The 18,542-nt window shown below is 45.3% G+C and overlaps 1 protein-coding gene across 1 annotated transcript in view; it reads left to right on the top strand.

Annotated features, from left to right (window-relative positions):
* The first annotated feature begins 11,316 nt into the window (after nt 1–11,316).
* The window catches only part of NEMP2 (nuclear envelope integral membrane protein 2), a 281,558-nt gene continuing 274,332 nt past the window's right edge, over nt 11,317–18,542 (top strand). Inside the window, exon 1 of the mRNA XM_078680390.1 lies at nt 11,317–11,442. Coding sequence (XP_078536516.1) covers nt 11,364–11,442 — 79 coding nt within the window. The 5' untranslated portion in view covers nt 11,317–11,363. The remainder of the gene's footprint in view (nt 11,443–18,542) is intronic.

The raw sequence follows: 18,542 nt of genomic DNA, 5'->3' as shown, positions 1-18,542 counted from the left end.
TGTGTTTTCTTATCTTACAATAATTATTAAACCTGTGTACAGTGGTAGGGTATTGTTTGTATTAAATGAACTCAATATTTTAAAACATTTGCACCAGAGCAGTGACAGCCAAATAGAATTAATGGCTTGCAGCTTGCTTGGAAGAAGCTTCTTTTGACCTTGCAGATAACAGTAGAAATGTGCTGTGAAATAGAGACGCTCAGAATGACCTCTGAAGCCTTACTGATATCATATTAGCTGCTGAAAGAATGTTATTTTAAAAAGAGCTCTCTTCATGAACTGACTTAAAGCCTAATTTATTTAATGTAGGAATATAACACACACGCATTTCAAAATGCGTTGCCACCAAATGTTCTAATGTTCCTTGTTAGACCTGACATCATTGGTGTGAGTCTTCCTTCCATTTTGACGGATTGCCTCCTCTATTTTGATATGTTTTTGCTGGATTTATGCTTTGGGCACTGTGTCACTGCTAATCAGTGCCACAGTGCAACTGCTCCTTATGTTAAATTAATGTACTGATTGGTTATTCCATGATTGGGTTATTTGATTTACCTGTTAGCCCCTAGTACAGTGCACCATGTGTGCCCAGGGCTTGTAAATCAAATGCTGCTGGTGGGCGTGCAGCACTGGTTGTGCCACCCACAGAAGCAGCTTGTAAAGAGTGTCTCAGGCCTGCCATTTCAAGGCCTGTGTGCAGTCTAGCACTGCCATGTCGACTTGGCCAAGTGCACCCACTTGCCAGTCCCTAAACCTTCCCTTTGCTTCATATTAGACACCCCTATGGTATGCCCAGGGGCGGGTGCATTGTAAGTATACGGTAGGACATGCTCTGATGTGTGCAGCATGTTCTAATAGTGAATTACAGCCATTTTCGTTTTTCACTAAGGAAGGCTACCTGTTATTATAGGGCAGAAGGGGCAGCTAAGATTGTTACATTCTTACAATCCTAACTGACTCAGGGAACATGGTAGAAATTCGAATTTAGCATGCCTGAACTCAGAATAATAAAATACATCTTTTAGTAAAGTTTATTTTAATATTCTGTGTTTGCAAATACCACTTTTAGAAGCAGGTATTTGCTTGCCTAACCATTTGAGCCTGCGTCTGCTGGGTTGTGTATTCCTTGTCTGGGTTTGTAAGTGACAGGGCTGGGGAATTCCAAGAGGCAGGCTGGGACAACCCAGTGGCGAATAGAGAGATTTACATCCAGATGGGAGGGAGGAGTGCACCTGGGACCTGAATAGGGCTGGGCCTTCCCTCTACAATGCTGGCTCCACCCCCTGTGGCTTTGCCCTGCACTGTGAAAGGAGAAGAGGAATCATGTCAGCAGAGTGCTCCAGAGCTGTATCTTCCCTCCCCTGTGCTGGCGCCACCCCCTGTGGGGCGGCTGATGTCTCTGCCCTGCACAGTGAAAGGAAGAAGAGAGTCATGTAACCAAAGTGCTCAGGAACTGGTTTGGACTAGGCAGAGGCCTCTCTGCCTTCAGAGAACAAAGGATTTTGGGGTTTAATATTGGGACAATGATCCCAAGAAATTAGATCACTTCTGGAACAAGAAACCTTTCTGCCAAGGAGAAGAACCAAGGAAGCTGCAGGAGTTTGGACTGCCCCTCTGCCAGTGTGCTGTTTGCTGGGTTGGCCTGCCGTGGTTGCTTCATTGCCAAATGAAAGGAGAAGGAATTTTATAAGGACTTTCATCTACAGAATATTCTCCAAGGGGTTGAACTGTGCTTGCCTCCTGCTGAAGTCTCAGGGACAAAAGACTTCACCTCCAGCTCCCTCCTGAATTCCCTTGCTGGGAATTCTGACTCCGTCACTTGCGTGCCGCTGGGAGGGGGAAGTGCGACGCATCGAGAAGAAGCGTGTTGCCGCTGCAGCTGAAATCATCGCAACGCCGGAGAAGTGAGCCTTCGCCGCATCTCCCTGGAAGCGTGTGTTCATCGAAGCTGTCTGCTGTCAGATCACCGTGGAAGCGTGACGCCATTGTGAGAGTAGCCATCGCATCACCGGAGAAGCGCGTCGCAGGGCCTGTCGCGGCTCCAAAGTACAGAGTCGTCGCAAGGCTGCCAGGGTGTCATCGCATCGCCGCATCAAGGGTGCCATCTTCTCGCATCCCAACCGGATCGTCGCATCGCATCAAGGTGGCATCTTGCGCACCACAACGGGCCCGCAGGCCGAGAATCTACGCATCACCTCCGCACCGGTCAGGCTCATGGCGAGTCCCCTACTCTGCGCAAGCATTGAGGAAGGACGCAACCGTTCCCCCGAGTCACGGAACCGACGCATCTCCCCTATTGTGAGCCTTTTGTTCACTTTGCGTTACGCATCCAGGTACTTTGTTGAGAATTTTGTCGCATTTACCAACAACTTGAACTAAGAGACTTTAATCATCTTTTAAGTAATCTTAAGAGTAGTATTGTGGATTTTTGTCGTTTGTGGTCTTGTGTTTAAGTCTATATAAAGAATACTTATTTTTTATAAAAACCTGTGTTGTGTCCATCTGTAGTGTCTTCACTGTATTACTGTGTATATTCACAAATGCTTAACACACTGCCTCTGAGATAAGCCTGTCTGCTCGTGCCAATCTACCAAGGGGGTGAGCAGGGGTTATCAAGGAGTGTAATCCCCTTATTCTGACTTAGAAGTAAGGGTCCCTATTTGGACAAAGGTGATAACCATTGCCAACTAGAGACCCCCAGATCTAACATTCCCTGTTTAAATAATACTTTTCTCTTGCAGCAAATGTAATGTGTTTAGTGAGAATAACACGGTTAGGAAATGAAGTCATTTAAAATAAGTGTCAAATGTGCCGTGAGGACAAAGCACAAATCGATAGCCAGCACCTGATGAATTATGTGAGGGCATGAACGAGGTGTGCTTACAGGAGAATGCGGGATTTTTATTGTAGAAGACAAAAACAGACCACATTTTTTGCAACATTTACAGATTTATAAACACGTTCCTAGTTTAGGAGCTACAGAACAGAGCGGACTCAGATGCAGAGAGAGCAGAACAAGCAGTAGAAGGGAGACAATTGCCTTCAAACGAGAGCAGGAGAAAAGAGAGATTCTATTAGGCATCGAACAGATTCAGTTGGAGTTTAGGAGGCAAGACTGCAGATTTATTAAAATCCCTGCATTTATGCTTTGACAAATTAGCTTTGCCGAGGCTTATTTGCTCTATGCTTTATTTTCTTTTTATGGGAAACTCAGCCATTATTAATTATTGATTTTTCAACTTCATGCTAATCATACCTTTGCTTTTATTTTTGGACTTTTCATGCGTTCTCACTGACATCCTTTATGCCCGAGTCTTAGAATAGGGATTCTTTTCTTAATGGAATGTGTTTTATGATTATTATAATATTATTGGCATTAATTTATATTTTTCTATTATCAATTAAGCAATCTGATTGATATTTGACTAACCAATAAAGACTCAGCGAAACCTCTATCTTTAATTATAAAATAAAACCCTTTAAAACTAAAAACCGCTCATTATTGACAAAAATATTTATTTGTAATTTAATTGTTAGCTTGTGTTATGAAGGAGCTCTTTTGGTCAAAATACACTAGCAAAGATATGTCACCTCGAGAATATATTGGTGTGGCTTAATTGCCAGTCAAAACCACTTTATTCGATGAATTAAAATCATAAAAGTTCATCCAAAAATCACATTACATTACAAATACATATGGGTGACACAATATTGTTAAAAAACGGTCATAATCAAAACGTATATCATATGTTGTGTTTTAAAATACAGTAAAAAACACAAACAAAATCATGTAATAATCAATACAGGGCATCTTATTTTTTTTTTCCTAGCAGCAGCTACCAGAAAATGTACAATATTAAAAATAACCCATGGGGAATCCAATAATTGCAAATACATTAAGGCAGGTTTCACCTGTAAAAACCCTTTCCCTCGTAAAAGTGGGAGAATAAACTTATTTCTAAAATCAGAATACAGGTCACAAAATAATATAAAATGGGCAGTATCTTGAATTGAACTGTGGTCACACTCACAGAGTGCTACATCCTCTGGTTTATTCCAGCCTTGGTAATTCCCCAATATAAAATGAATCAAGTTAAAACGGAACCTTATCAATAACCAGTGATGGAACGGCTTGGTTACTAACTTTAGGTAAGGTTCGATAGATGGGGATGTGATTGATAAAAAGTGGGCCCTCACCAGGGTTTTTTTTAATTCCTCATTTTCACGTTCCTGTGCCTTTAGTGACAACAAATTTGTTTTGACCCAGCTAGCGTCATCTTTGGTGACTACTTCCGGGTTAGCATACATTTCAGGCCGCCCTAGTTTGTGAAATGTTTCCTTAATGTAAGAGAGCCAGGGTATATCGGTTGCCCTATCTAAAAGCATGCAGTCTTTTAAAATCAGATGATTAATAGTAAGTTCGGGTTCATCCATGTTTTGATCCAACAGATCAGAGGGGCCATGCTTGTCAAATCGGAGACGTATCCCTTCCCCGGCTCCTGATGAACAGCAAAGGTTGGGGACGATTGAGGGATGGAGAGAAGGGAGCGAAAACATTTATTCTCAACCTGCTGTACCCCGTCTGCCTTCTTGTACCCCCATATTCCTGCGCCGCATGACGCTATTGCAATAGATTTTGCCTTATAGATTGCAAGGACCGCCTCACAAGGCTTTCCACCCAATCGGCGAGCAAAACTTAAAATAGCGGATGAGGACCTACTTACACTGTTTCTTTTAGCTAAAAACTGGGGGACCCACGAGCCTCTGTCATCAAACAGGACCCCCAGGTAAGTAAAACCCTTTACTCTGGTAACCCCCAACCCTTTACAATAAAATGTTCTAACCTTTTCTTTTCGGGGTCCCATAGTTAGGACATGCGATTTGGCTATATTTACAAACAAGTCCAAAGAACTCATGAAGTCCCCAAAGGAATTCAGAAGTCTTTGTAGACCTAGTGGGGTGCGTGCTAGTAGAACGGCATCATCCCCGTATAGGAGAACCAGGATGGGTTGGTTTCCTACACGCGGAGTGTCCAGACTAGCTCCCCCTAAGATTTTATCAATGCTGTTAATATATAAAGTAAAAAGTAAAGGGGCCAGGATGCACCCTTGTCGCACCCCTCTGCCCGATTTAAAAGGTCGTGTACAATTTCCCTCATGGGACACCCTCACTGCCGCGTACAAATCCTGATGCAGGTCAGCTAAGAAGTACACCAAGCGGGGATCTAACCCCATATCCAGGAGAATGGTCCACAGCCTCGATCTGTTGACCAGATCAAAAGCCGTGGATAAATCCATAAATCCGGAACCTTTAGTAGCTATGGTGTACTTACTTATTAAAAGGTACAGATTTAGGCACTGGTCAGTTGTACTTCTTCCAGATCTAAACCCATATTGTAGATCAGACAGGATCCCCTTCTCTGTCACCCAATCTGAAACCTTATTCAGGATTACTTTGCCTAGAATTTTAACTGCAGAATCGATTAAGGAAATGGGTCTGTAACACCTTGGATCACTTCTCTGCCCTTTTTTAAAAACAGGGATAATAATCGCTTGAGACCAAGATGCCGGGAACCCCTGCGCATCACTAGTATTAAAAACATTATTTAGAATGTTGGCCCAAAGATCCACATTGCTCTTATAAAGAGCTACAGGGACCCCATCAGGTCCGGGGGCCTTGTTGCTAGCAGATTCTTTTATTGCCTTCTTGACATCCTGAACATTAAAAACTAAAACAGGTAAAGGGGGGTTATTAATAGGGGCCCGAAAGGATTCAAACCCCTCGTTACTAGCATAAATACCTTTGAAGTGAGTCAACCACTCATCCATCCGAGATATTAATGTCAAGTGCCCCATTATTATCCCCCGTGAGCAGAGGGCTGTTAAGGATAGTCCAAAACTTTGAACTATCCTTAAGGACCTCTTGTGTGGTTAGAGCATCCCAGGCCTCCTTTCTAACTTCATTTTTACGCGTCTGGATGATTAATTTATAATCTTTTCTTAAGCGAGCTATAAGGGTTTTGTCCCGGGGTACACTTTTCAGCGATTTAATCAGATTTTGATGGGCCCTTGTACATTTAGAGTCGAACCACCTTTTTACCTGTCTTGCTATAGGTCTCGAAGTGGTGGTAAGGTCAGTAGCAACCTGTCTACAGATGGTTTCAAAAGCTAAAATGATATCCCCACCCGGGGTAAGACAGTCTGAACATTTCCTAATTTCTTCCTTGACTTTTAATTGTAAACTAACATGAAAATGAACAGGTACTATTTTTGCCCATTTCAATTTCCTCCCTTGGTCTTTAGAGGCCACAGAGGTGGGGCCAATCATCGTAGATTTAATAACCTCCGGACAGAACCCTTTGTCCAACGTTAGGATCACTGGGTTGTGATCACTAAAAGGGGAACGGGTTGCGTTGTACTTAAGTGTGATCCCTAAGAGTGCAGGGGATATAAAAATATAGTCAATAGTTGATTCACAACCTCTGGCTTCGAATGTAGCAACCCGCTTATCATTATAAAAAAAAACAGGCTCATAGAGATCGGCATGTAAAAGAAGTTCTTCAAGTGCCTCCCCTCTTGAGGTATGTTCAAAGTGGGGTAGGTCCGAATGGGGGGACCGTAAGATTCACTTATTCAACAATTATGATTACATGGATGAATATTAAAATCACCCATAAGGATAATATAAACAAAAGTGGTTTGCTGTGCTATATATAAGTCTAAAAACCGTGTCAAATAACACAAATGTTCATTCGGGAGCTCGCTTTCCCCGGAATGATAAAAATGTATAATCAGCGTCTTCGGATAATTCACGGGGGTGAGCTCAACTATTAAACAGTTAGGGGAAACTGTATCTAATATTTTTACAGGAGCCCTAAGATTAACCGATATGAGAAACATCAACCCTCCCTTGGCTCTACCCGCTCTTGTTGGTCGGGCGGGCTTGGAATAAGATCTGAAACCATCAACCCACAGATTACTTTCCGTATCCCAGGTTTCTTGTAGTGCTATGATGTCATGAACATGGATAAATCTTAACCAGTTTTCATCATCCCTTTTAGAGCGTAGCCCTGCAATATTCCAACTCATTAACCTTGTAATAACCCCCACCTCTACAAGGGCACTGGGTTCCTTAACCGAGGAACAAATAACAGTTTGATCTAGTCAGTCATTTTCATCTAACCGTGACAGGGGCATAAACCTGTTTGTTAGGGGTATAATAACATTATTAGTATTCGACTGGTTAGAATTTGACTGGGGGAAGCTCTGACAGTGCACCAACTAGTCTGGTCAACCCTAATTGAAGCATTAGGTGTATTCCGGGCTACACTGCCCGAAGGCTATTCTAGGTAGCGGCTCCTTGCTGCTGTTCACTTATAGGGGGTAGGGGGTAGAAGTAACCTAAAGGTAATGCCCTTATGCCTCCAGCGTCCCCCTTAAGTTCTGAGGCATCCCACAGCATACGGGGGCTACATGGGGATTATTAAAGTTGACAACTACACAATCCCCAATTACTCCTTTCTGGGTCCCACCGATCCAACCCACCAGCCTGGCCATTATGATGTAAGGGGAGATTTCAGAGTTGCCTGAACATTCACGTTCACACCAATTTCTAGTTAAAGATAATAATGCATCGGTTGATTCCACCTCCCCACTTGCCAGAGGTGGGACTCTCACAAGGACTGCCACTAGCGGCGCTGCCGCAGGTGGGAGGTTGATATGGGATTGGATAGCTGTGTTGATCCCACACTGTGGGACCCCGGTTTTCTCATTTGGCTTAGGTAGGGGTGTAATAAAATTAGGCTTAGGCTTCCTCAATACAATCCTCGCCCGATTCCCTTCCTGGATGGTTGTTGTGGCAGAACTAGAACCAGCCACAAGCATCTCAGCCGTTTCTCAGCTTGGGGACATATAACTTGACCCAGACCTCCCAATTAACCCAGCCCCTGGTTGTGAAACACCTCGGGAGGGAGCGGATAATTGAATAGAGCCGGGTATATGGTTTGGCAGGGTTAGGAAAGAATTAATACGGTCACATTTTTCCAGCAAATTTGCGACACACATATTCAATATATTCACAATATCCTTGGCAACAGTGGTCAGAGCCTTTTCTAATCGGCAAGTGAAAATCTCCTCCACCATGTCACGGACCGTAGACTGGATGTGCTTGGTAAAAGCTGGGTCGTTGTTCAGGGAGTCACACTTAGATGTTTTGTAACGTTTATTCGATCTCTTAGTGGCTCTCTTTGACTCCTTATTTTGTATGTTGGATTTACCCTTGGTTACCGTGTCAGAGCTGGGCACTTCACATAAGGTATTGATAGGGGATACTGTCTCCCTCTCTACCAACAAAACATCCTGCATTTCTGGAACACAGGGTGGGTTATTTACAAGTATAATAGGCTCCTGGGGACAGGGTTTCTCAAGGCCAAAGGAGATAGGCCGAATGATTTGACGGCATTTGTGTCCAGCCCAAGTTCTTTTTCTGCTATAGCAATTTCAGTAGACAAAACACCCACTGCAGAGGTTAGATAAGAAATCATTGACGTGGACTTTCTTGGGACTTTAGCTTTCACCCCCCCCCGGTCTTGAGAGCACGGTAGTTTCCGCTTACCCATTTGTATATAATCCGGGTTCAGAGGGGTGGCCCGGCCCAGCCTCCTCAGGCCTCGGACGGCCACAGACGGCCCGCCCTTTGCCCGAGCTTAGCCCGGCGCCGCCCGCGCGCGTCCCGCGGGGCGTGAGGCACTCCTTGCACTTGTAGCGCCTCCGGGCATGGAGATGTCGTCACTGGTGCTGCGCCAGACCCCAGGGCAGCTGGGAGAGGTAGTTTCCCGCTGCAGACCGGTCCGGCGTGAAGGAGACAGCGGCCGTTGCCCTCACAGTGCAGAAGGAGAGAAGTAATGTGCCGTTTGCCTAGGGACAGGTAGGAGCAAAGTAGGGGACAAGCCGTTGCCCTCACGGCATGTGTCCCAAGATCTGAGTCCCCCGAGCGCTCTCGGCGCTCCTTGCACTTGTAGCGCCTCCGGGCGCGGAGATGTCGTCACTGGTGCTGCGCCGGTCCCCGGGGCAGCTGGGAGATGTAGTTTCCCGCTGCAGACCGGTCCGGCGTGAAGGAGACAGCGGCCGTTCCCCTCACGGCGCAGAAGGAGAGAAGGAAGGTGCCGTTTGCCCAGGGACAGGTAGGAGCAAAGTAGGGGGCAAGCTGTTGCCCTCACGGCATGTGTCCCAAGATCTGAGATCTGGCTTAATGGCAATTAAAGGTCATTCTGCCACATTTACTAAAATTTCAAAAGAGAGATTACTGCAAGATTGCGACTGACGCTGCAACTCTGGGGCTCACGTTCGATCCCTGGCTCTGGCAGCAGGTCAGCCCAACAGCATGTGACTCTGGGTAATAGCTCGCTTAATTTTCCCGACGGCCCCCAGCGCCGGGATGCCGTAGGGTAGCTGTTCGCCTTTTACAAATACTGGATTTGCATTTACATTTTCTATTGCTTGTATACTACCTCCTCCTTTGGAATTCCTGAGGGACTATTTTAAAAAATGGAAAAGTTTGCTGTCAGTACACATTTAATTCAGCTCTGCCAAGTGTCACGCATCACACGGAGACTAACGCATTTCAGTGTGGTGGTCCGCACCACTGCACTGAAATGCATTGTCACGCATTATTGGCATTTGCGCCTGCCCCCGGAATGTCAAGCCATAGCATTGCTAATTTCAATGCTAGTCTGAAACATAAAGCTGAAGAGTGGCAGCGCGCTGCTCAGGCATGCTGGGGCTGGCTGTCTGAGCAGTGATTTGCGCTACAATGTAATAATTTGCGTCCAGCGTGTCAGCAGCCGAGTTTCGATAACTGTGAAACGTCACATCCTGTTGGCGCCTGTGGCGCAGCACGGATCAGACGGCAAAGTTTCTGTATGGCAAAAGCTTGCATCACTGCGGTCAAATTTAAATTAAATGAATCCACATTGTGATTCCCGACAACTCGGCTCTCGACTCACGGTCCCATGGCAGCCGTGATGGAGCGCAGCAGGCGAGCACACCACTCACGGACTGTGCAGCTGGTGGTGAGTACCTTTAAAAGAATTATTGCCGGGGCCCACAGTAAGTAATTACATATTCAATCCTAGCTGAGTCCAATTATTTATAAGCATTTCTATGCAGCCGGGTTGCAGATCCCGACATACAGGAATTTCAAATGGGTGCCAGAATGGGCTTGTTTGGTGAGAGACCCACACAAACTCAGGGTCACTTAGGTTATCTCCCATTGGCTAGACTGTCCCACTGAGCCGAGCGCCGCCACAAGCAGCAGGAGTTGCTGTACAATTACTTTATTTTTACCGCTGCACGTTTTTTACACTTATTTCACCACGGACGGCTCTCACGTTCCGTGCTAGCCAGGTTTGTGGTTGCTATACAATTGGGTTCAATCTGAGCTGCCTCCGATCTCCTGTACTCTAGGAATTAAGGAGCCTTTCTCTACTTCAGCAGTGAGATGTTAGTGCACAATCGTAACTAGAGTGTAATAGTCGGGAGGGAGGGGGTGCTGTGCTAATTGACTAGCTCTGCATGCAGTTTGCCTCATTTTAGCGCCATGGGCGCGCCCTGCGCCATAAAACATGATCTCTCCAGCAGGGGGGCTATCCTGCGCAGCTTTAAATTGCGATCAGATTACAAGGGCACTAGTGCCCTCTAATCTCATGTTATGCTTTGCAGCAGTTTTAAAATATTTTTCTACTTATTCAAATGGCTGTAAATTCTGAAATTTATGTTTCCCTCTTATTCATTGATTTATTTTGCTTTCGGGATAGTGTCAGTCATGGTCATTGAAATGTCACTCCTAATCACACTGAAATTATGAAAATGTCACACATAGCAATCTGAAACCTTGGCAGCTATGTAATTTCGTATCTCATCAACGATTAATATAGGCAGAGCAATTTACTTTAATTGCACTGCTGTGGTCAATATTCATTGTCAGAGCTGGAGTTAGAGCTTACAAAATATTTTTGTTGCAAAAGCTTGCTTTTATTTCCTCGGCAAGCGTTATGAATGATTTTACTCTTTCCTAGACCCGCTCAATCGCTAATGACGTTCCCCAAGCAGAACCCCTAGTAAAAATGCAGACGGTCTCGTCCCTTTTGTGCCCCGTACTCGGAAGATAATGTTTCAAACGGTGGACCTTAATCTACATGCTGAGTAGACAAAATATCCTCAAGAGTGGTGTATTACGGTTATTTGAAATGTACGGGCGTGAGAGAAAGCTGTGAAAAGAGAAAACGGACGGCATTCGCCGGATCCCTGCGCACCGATGCCACTAATTTTGTCTGGCAGGAAAAGCGGTACTTTCTAAGAGGAAAGATGGTGTCCACTTTGGTAAAGCTGCTGTACGCAAGTGTGCTTATTCCTGTCCTAAAAGCAACGAGCGGTGCACTGGCAGGTGAATCGTTTTCTAACTTGGGTGTTTGCGACGTGCTTCAATCCCTTACTGTTCTGTATGCGTAAGTCTAAAGAGTTGAGGCAGCAACTTAGTTTCACAGCTGATACTTTAGACACTGACGAAAGACTACCGTGCCGTGGTCTTAGTCGTGGTGCGTTTACTTAGCTGCCATGTTGAAATGGATTCCATTGTTATGGACACATCGCAGGGAAAAAAGTCTTCATTGTTTTAGTGGATTCTCAGCAATTACGCTTTGATATTTATAATGTTTAAATATATTTGCAAGTGGCAGGAGAGTGCTGGTGAACAACACGTATTAGATTTCTGAAACTATCTCTTTTTTTTAACAAACTGGGACCGAATACTGATGAAATAGCGATAATCCCTTTACTTTTGTTGCATATAGTAAAATCCGGCCATTGTTTAAGAAATCCCTACGCAGGCTCGATGACTACAATTTATTATGTATAGACTAGTTAAACTCGATATCTACATTGCAAATTCCCCGGTTAGTTTTTCAAAGCATAAAATACCTAATTGTCAGTTTGGGTTAATGTGAGTACGTTAGAAACCCACATTAGAAGCAGCTTTCGGAACTCATTGTTTTTTGAACGACTTTGTTTTGGTCTGCATGCGTAGAAATCCAGTCTGGACATTTCCTGCTGCAGCAATCACAAGGGAAGTAGAAATGACACTACTAACACAGAGCTCCAAACTATAAAACGGATTCAGACAGATTGGTTCTAAATTATTAGATCGCTATATATATACAGTAATGTGTTCTACTAACTACAATTAAATGACCTTTGAGTAACAGTGCATACAGAAAGTGTTAGAGCTCAGAGCTCTGGTAAGTACGGGCTGCGTCCCAGTCCATTGTTATTTTGCTCGCCACATGCATTTTGCTCACCACATGCCCCCTCAGTTGGTATCCAGCCATATAGATCTCTTCATTTTGCTCCAATGGGAACAGCCCAGCCTGAACTGCCTGGCCAGGTTTGCTGTAAACCAGAACACAAGCGACCCATGACTGGTTTCACCCTAGTTAGAACTCATCAGCCAAGTATAGCTTGGTTCCAGTGACACTGTGCACGAGACCCATGTCTGCGCATACCTGTCCGACTTGGGGCAGCCCACTAAAGTATAAATTAAAAGTGATGGATGGAATGCATCCTTTCATCGCAGCCACTGGAAATTACATGGGGGTGCATTGCAGTCCATCATTATTTTGCACACCTTGACACCTCAGTTTGGACCTGGCCATATGTAACTCAGTCAAGACCCAACTCCAGTTGGAACCCTCCACCCCATGGTGTGCAAGATAACAGTGGACTGGCATGTTATGTAGTTAGCAGTCCAGTAGCTGGGTGGGTGGAGCTAGCCGGGTGGAAGGGAAGAAGAGGAGCACGGGGCGGAAGAGGCTAGTTAGAGTAGGGACAGGTCCTGAGGAGGAGGCAAGTAATAAAGCTCCCATATAAATATATCTATACTTGTCTCCACCGGTTGGTCCGAATCCGAAGAAGTACTTTCTGCAGAATAGCGTCTTGCGTCGTGAATTCCCGGATGACCTCCATGGGAATGGCAGGAGGCAGCGCCTGGTCAGCCACGAAGTGGATGTACTCCTCAGCAATAGATGGGTTGGAGTCCGACGATGCATGAGGATGTCGGGACATTTAGTCAGCCGGGTTCTCTGCCTTCGGGGGTTTGTGAACAATGGTAAAAGTATATTCCTGAAGTCTGAGACCCCACCTCTCAATCCTCGGGGGCATTTTGGATCTGGGGTTGCCGTAGATAGTGACCAGCGCCTGATGATCAAAGTAAAGTGCTTGCCGTAAATGAAAACATGAAAATGTTCACATGCCCACACCACCGCAAGACTCTCCTTTTCGGGTTGCGAATATGCCTTTTCAGGATCAGACAGACTGCGACTGGCATAGGCAACGATGCGTCTCTGGTCGGGATCATTGTCATATTGGGCCAGAATGGCCCCCAACCCCACAGGGCTAGCATCTACGGGGATTTCAGTCTTCCGTTGAGGATTGAAGTACGAGAGGTTGTCAGCGGATTCCACCGCACACTTGATTTCTCTGAACGCATGTTCACACTGGGTCGTCCAGTCGAACTGTTGTCCTTGTTTCGTGAGGATGCGAAGGGGATGGCTGATGGTCGCATAGTCTCTGATGTAGCGGGCACAGTAGCTAGCCATCCCCAAGAACGATATTAGTTCACTGACGTCTTGTGGGCTCTTGGTGTTGTTTAGAGCCGCTATCTTGTCTGGATCAGGTTTCATCCCCGCACCTGAGAAAATGTGGCCAAAGAATTTCAACGTTGACTGGTGGAATTCACATTTACTTTTATTCAACGTCAGGTTCGCATACAACAGGGCATGACAGACACGATTAAGTGCTATGTCATGCTCGCGGACATCAGAGCCGTACACAAGAATATCGTCGCTGTAGTTCAGAGTGTTGGGGATGTGTTGAATGATTTGCCGGATCGCCTCCTGAAAGATTTCTGCGGCTGATGAAACACCAAAGCTCAGTCTCTTATATCTGAAGAGTCCCAAGTGAGTTGCAAATGTCGTAATGTATCGTGATTTGACGTCCAGTTCCAGCTGGTGATAGCCTTTGTTCAAATCCAGCTTCGAGAACACCTTGGCTCCGTTCAAAGCAGAGATCATATCGCTCAGATGCGGTCCAGGGTGACGCTCCCTTTCTATTGCCGTGTTGGGGAGTCGCATGTCAACACACAGTCTCACTTTGTTGGGGGTTCCCTTCTTTGGTACGATGACCACGGGCGATACCCATGGAGTTGGGTCATCTGTTTGTTCGATGATGTCTGCCGACAGGAGGTCTTGCAATTCATCCTCAACAGCCGTTTGAAGATGGAATGGAACACGTCAAGGGTGCTGCGCCACCGGCTTAACCTGTTCATTGATGTGTAGATGAATTTTGCATCCCTTCAACTTCCCTAGACCTTGAAACAGCTTGGGAAACTTGCTGACAATGTCCTGATTATCACTGACTTTAAATAGTATTTCGACAAGGCGGAGACGCTCCGCAGTTGGTAGGCTAAGTAAACAGTCAGCTTCTGGGCCCTTGATGACATGTATGACCGCTGGTATGGTGATGTTGTCATGTTGGAGTGTTGTTGGGAACTTTCCCAAACACGGGAGTGGCTTCTTGGACATCCAAGTGAAAACTCGGACCGGTGCATGAGTCAATGAGGGCTTAGGATTCATTCTCTCATACTCAGTGACTGGGATATAGTTCAGCGAAGCCCCACTGTCTAGCACGAACTTCGTGTCGTGATTCCCTACCTTTATGTCCAAACGTGGATACTTCTTGAGTTGGTCGGGATCTGCAATCATATTTACATATTCTACAGTATATTCTGAGTCTCTGGACGATGATCTGGAGTCCTGTGACGGCGATCTGCGTTCCCATCGAGATCTGCGCGACTCTCGGCTGGAGTGTGACGAGCCTGAGGACAATGTGGACTTTCCTTTGACAGCTCGTATGTGATGTTTGCTGGTGTCAGAGCGAGAAGACCTCGTCGTTTCACTTCGCCTCTCCTTGTGATAGTCTCCACACATTGCTTCGAAGTGGTTCGTCCGCCCACATTTCCTACATCGCTGGCCCATGGCGGGGCAGGCGTCGGCATGAGGGTAGTCCTATCCACACCGGTAGCATCTTTTCGCCCTTTCCGGTCCCTTGCCTCTTCTGCCAAGCTCTCGCCTTCTGTGATCTGGACGTCTTTGACGCGATGACGGTCTCGGTCTCCATTGTTTTTCTCTCGAGTTTCTTTGGCTGCTGCCCTTGTCTTGGACACGACGCACTTGTTCCTGGCTCACGTGGCGCCCGGATTCAATGGTGGTGGCATGTTCTTCTGCCTGGTCATAAATGCGAGTCAGAATCAGAATCGGAAAGTACTTTATTCGATTAAAATCATTAACCATGAAAGTGACAACATGAAAAATACACTATATACAAATCTAACTTAAAATACACAGTACCATTATATTTCATTTACAGTAATAGTTTTCCGTAATTTCAGAACATATTTAAAATAGCTTAAAAGTACCACAACAGTAAAAACTGTATCCATTCTCTGACATTCTAGGAAAGGTAAACGACATCTGTTTAAATTCATGTCTTTAAGGAAGGGGATTAAGACTTTTCGGCGAGGTATAGTATAAAATTTACAAAAGAATAAAATGTGAATATCGGATTGGGACGAGGAATCATCACAAGGGCAGGTTGATACATTTTGCGACCATAAGTTCATTTTTGGGAAGGACAGGAGTCTAAAAACAAGATTCAATCTGAAGCGGGTTAAAAGAAATAGATCATGATTTGACATCAACAGGGTCAAATAGGGCTGTACTTTTACTCCAGTCAATATTAAATTATGCGAAGCAACTGTCTTTTTACTGGCTTCTGCTCTTCTTCTTTTATCCTCTAGGTATTCCAGACTCAGTTTTTTCAAAGATCTTCTGGGTATAGTTCCCATAGAGGATGGGTCCTCATAATATTCGCAGTGTCCAATATCCAACATAAATTGCTAAATATATGCTAGCCATTCGACAGTGCCCGTATTTTCCATATTCAATATATCCTGTATCACAGCCCGATTAACTACACATTCATTAGTAGTCCATACCCTGTGCCACAAGAGAATGGGCTGTATTCTAATTAAATCTGATACGTGGGGTTGACCCAGCTCCATATGACAGATATAAGTTGGAACACTCTGTGGTACAGCTAAAACATCCCGTAGGAATTTGTTTTCAACAATTTGTAATGGGTCAATATTAGAAAAGCCCCAAAGTCCCGCACCATAAAGGGCTACGGATGTACATGTGGCGTTGTATATGGTCAAGATTTCTTTTATTGGTTTATTTCCCAACTTTTTCAAAAAAGTCTTAAGGGCCATTATAGTTTTTTGGAACAAAAGAGTTCTAGCCTTTATAGCACTTAACCACCCCCCCCGTTCATGAAACAAAATACCCAAATAGGGGAAAAAAGTAATATTTTCCAAGGGAACGTTATTTAAAAACATACTTTTCAACTTTTTTCCAGTTTTTGTACCACAGTTCATGGAGTATGTTTTACCACAGTTAATTTTCAGGTCTAAGCTCAACATGAACTTTTCGAAGGATAATAACAGTTTCTGTAAGGCCAAGGGGGTACGAGCCATTAGGACGGTATCGTCCGCGTACATGAGCGCAGGGATCGACCTCTTCCCCACCCTAGGCACATCCCTGCACTCCTGCAGGAGACGATGTTCAAGTCCATTAATGTAAAGAAGAAATAGAAAGGGGGCCAGAACACACCCCTGGCGTACTCCGCGTCCCTCTCCAAATCTTCTAGTACATTCTCCCCCACGGCCGTATCGAACTGAGGCTGTGGCTCCTGAGTATAAATCTCTCAGAAAGCAAATTATGGCATCATCGACGCCTAGCCCTTTCAAAATATCCCACAATTTAGTGTGCGATACACAATCAAATGCCGAAGACAAATCAACGAACATAAGATATAACCGTTCACCTTTAACCCTTGTGTATTTTTGTTGGATAATCATTAGGTTTAAACATTGTTCAACGGTACCCATACCTTTCTGGAAACCGTACTGTAGGTCGCTCATTATTTCATTTTCCTCCGCCCAATTCTGGAGTCTTGCCAAAATTATTCTACGGAGAATTTTTACAGATGAATCAAGAAGGGAGATTGGCCTATAACAAGCACAATTTTGTCTCTCACCCTTCTTGTAAATTGGCACAATTATAGAAGTGAACCAGGATGAATGCAGGCCGTTAGCAAGAGCGGCATTAAAAAGCTGTAACAACATGGGACCCCAAATCTCTGTATTTGCTTTATATAAATCTGCGGGGATCCCATCTGGGCCAGCAGCCTTGCCACCCTTCGTTGCCCTCAACCCGATTAAAACTTCCTCCAGAGATATCACCAGCTTTTCCTCACCCATTGCACCGTTCACAAATTTAAAAACATTTGTAGAGTAAGGAGCATCCTGCGAGCTATATAAGGTTGAAAAGTGTTCCACCCATTCCTCTTCGGTAATCGCCGTCTCTATACGAGCCTTATGACTGTCAAAGAGGAAGGGAGTGTTAACTGCCCTCCAAAAAGCGGATGCATCCTTTGACTGTGCAGCCTCGCAGAGTGCTTCGAGGGCCTCCTTTTTTATAGCATTTTTTAGGTCTCGCGACCTATCGATGCGCGCAAGCGCATCGAGCGGAGCGAGAATTCAAGTAGCCAAAATCCTCATGAAACCACCAGCTTTTTGCTGGCGTTTTCATGAAGTTCACGTGAACCACGTGATCAAACACGAACGCGCATCAGCCTCCCTCCCTCCTAATTGCATTTGCCGCACAGCACATCAAAGGGCTTCGCCCAGCGTGCGCTCTGCGGCTTCTCGGCTTCTCCTCCCCTAATTATTCTTGGATGGCCGGCCGGCACACAGCCTTCCTTGGATTTCTCCTCCCCCTCCCCAGCCAGTTTCCCCCAGGTCGTGTGCCCTCGCCTGCTACCCCATCCTCACTCATCCCTCGCACCCCCTCCTCCTTCAGGCCCCCACCATTTGCTTTTGCTTGATTTAGTTGTGAACCGTTCTCATAGCGAAAGTTTACGCTGACCAAACTGCAATCACCTCACAAACCCTCCTTTATTCCCCGCCCATTTCCTCTCTCCTCTGCTTGTGAGGAGCTGCTAAAAAAAAAAATGTGCAACTAAAAAAAACTGCTATATACGAGTAACTGAGCGGGGTTTACCTCCTCTCCGAGGCTTCTGTCTGGTAAAGTGTTGACTAAGGGGCCACAAACCATGGATGGGTGTAATCGCCAGCAGTGGCTGCACACAAGAATCAGACCCTTGAAAATGACAACGCAGCGCTATATGAATCCCTGCAAACGACAACGCAGCGCTGTACCACTCACTGCAAATGACAACACAAGCGCTATAGCAATCACTACAAATGACAACGCAGCGCTATACGAATCACTGCAAATGACAACGAAGCGCTATACCACTCACTGCAAATGACAACGCAAGCACTATAGCAATCACTGCAAATGACAATGCAGC

This window comes from Lissotriton helveticus, chromosome 3_1 (assembly GCF_964261635.1).
Source record: "Lissotriton helveticus chromosome 3_1, aLisHel1.1, whole genome shotgun sequence".
Lineage (NCBI taxonomy): Eukaryota > Metazoa > Chordata > Amphibia > Caudata > Salamandridae > Lissotriton > Lissotriton helveticus.
Note: the sequence above shows the minus strand (reverse complement) of the source record. Positions and strands in the feature narration are given on the sequence as shown.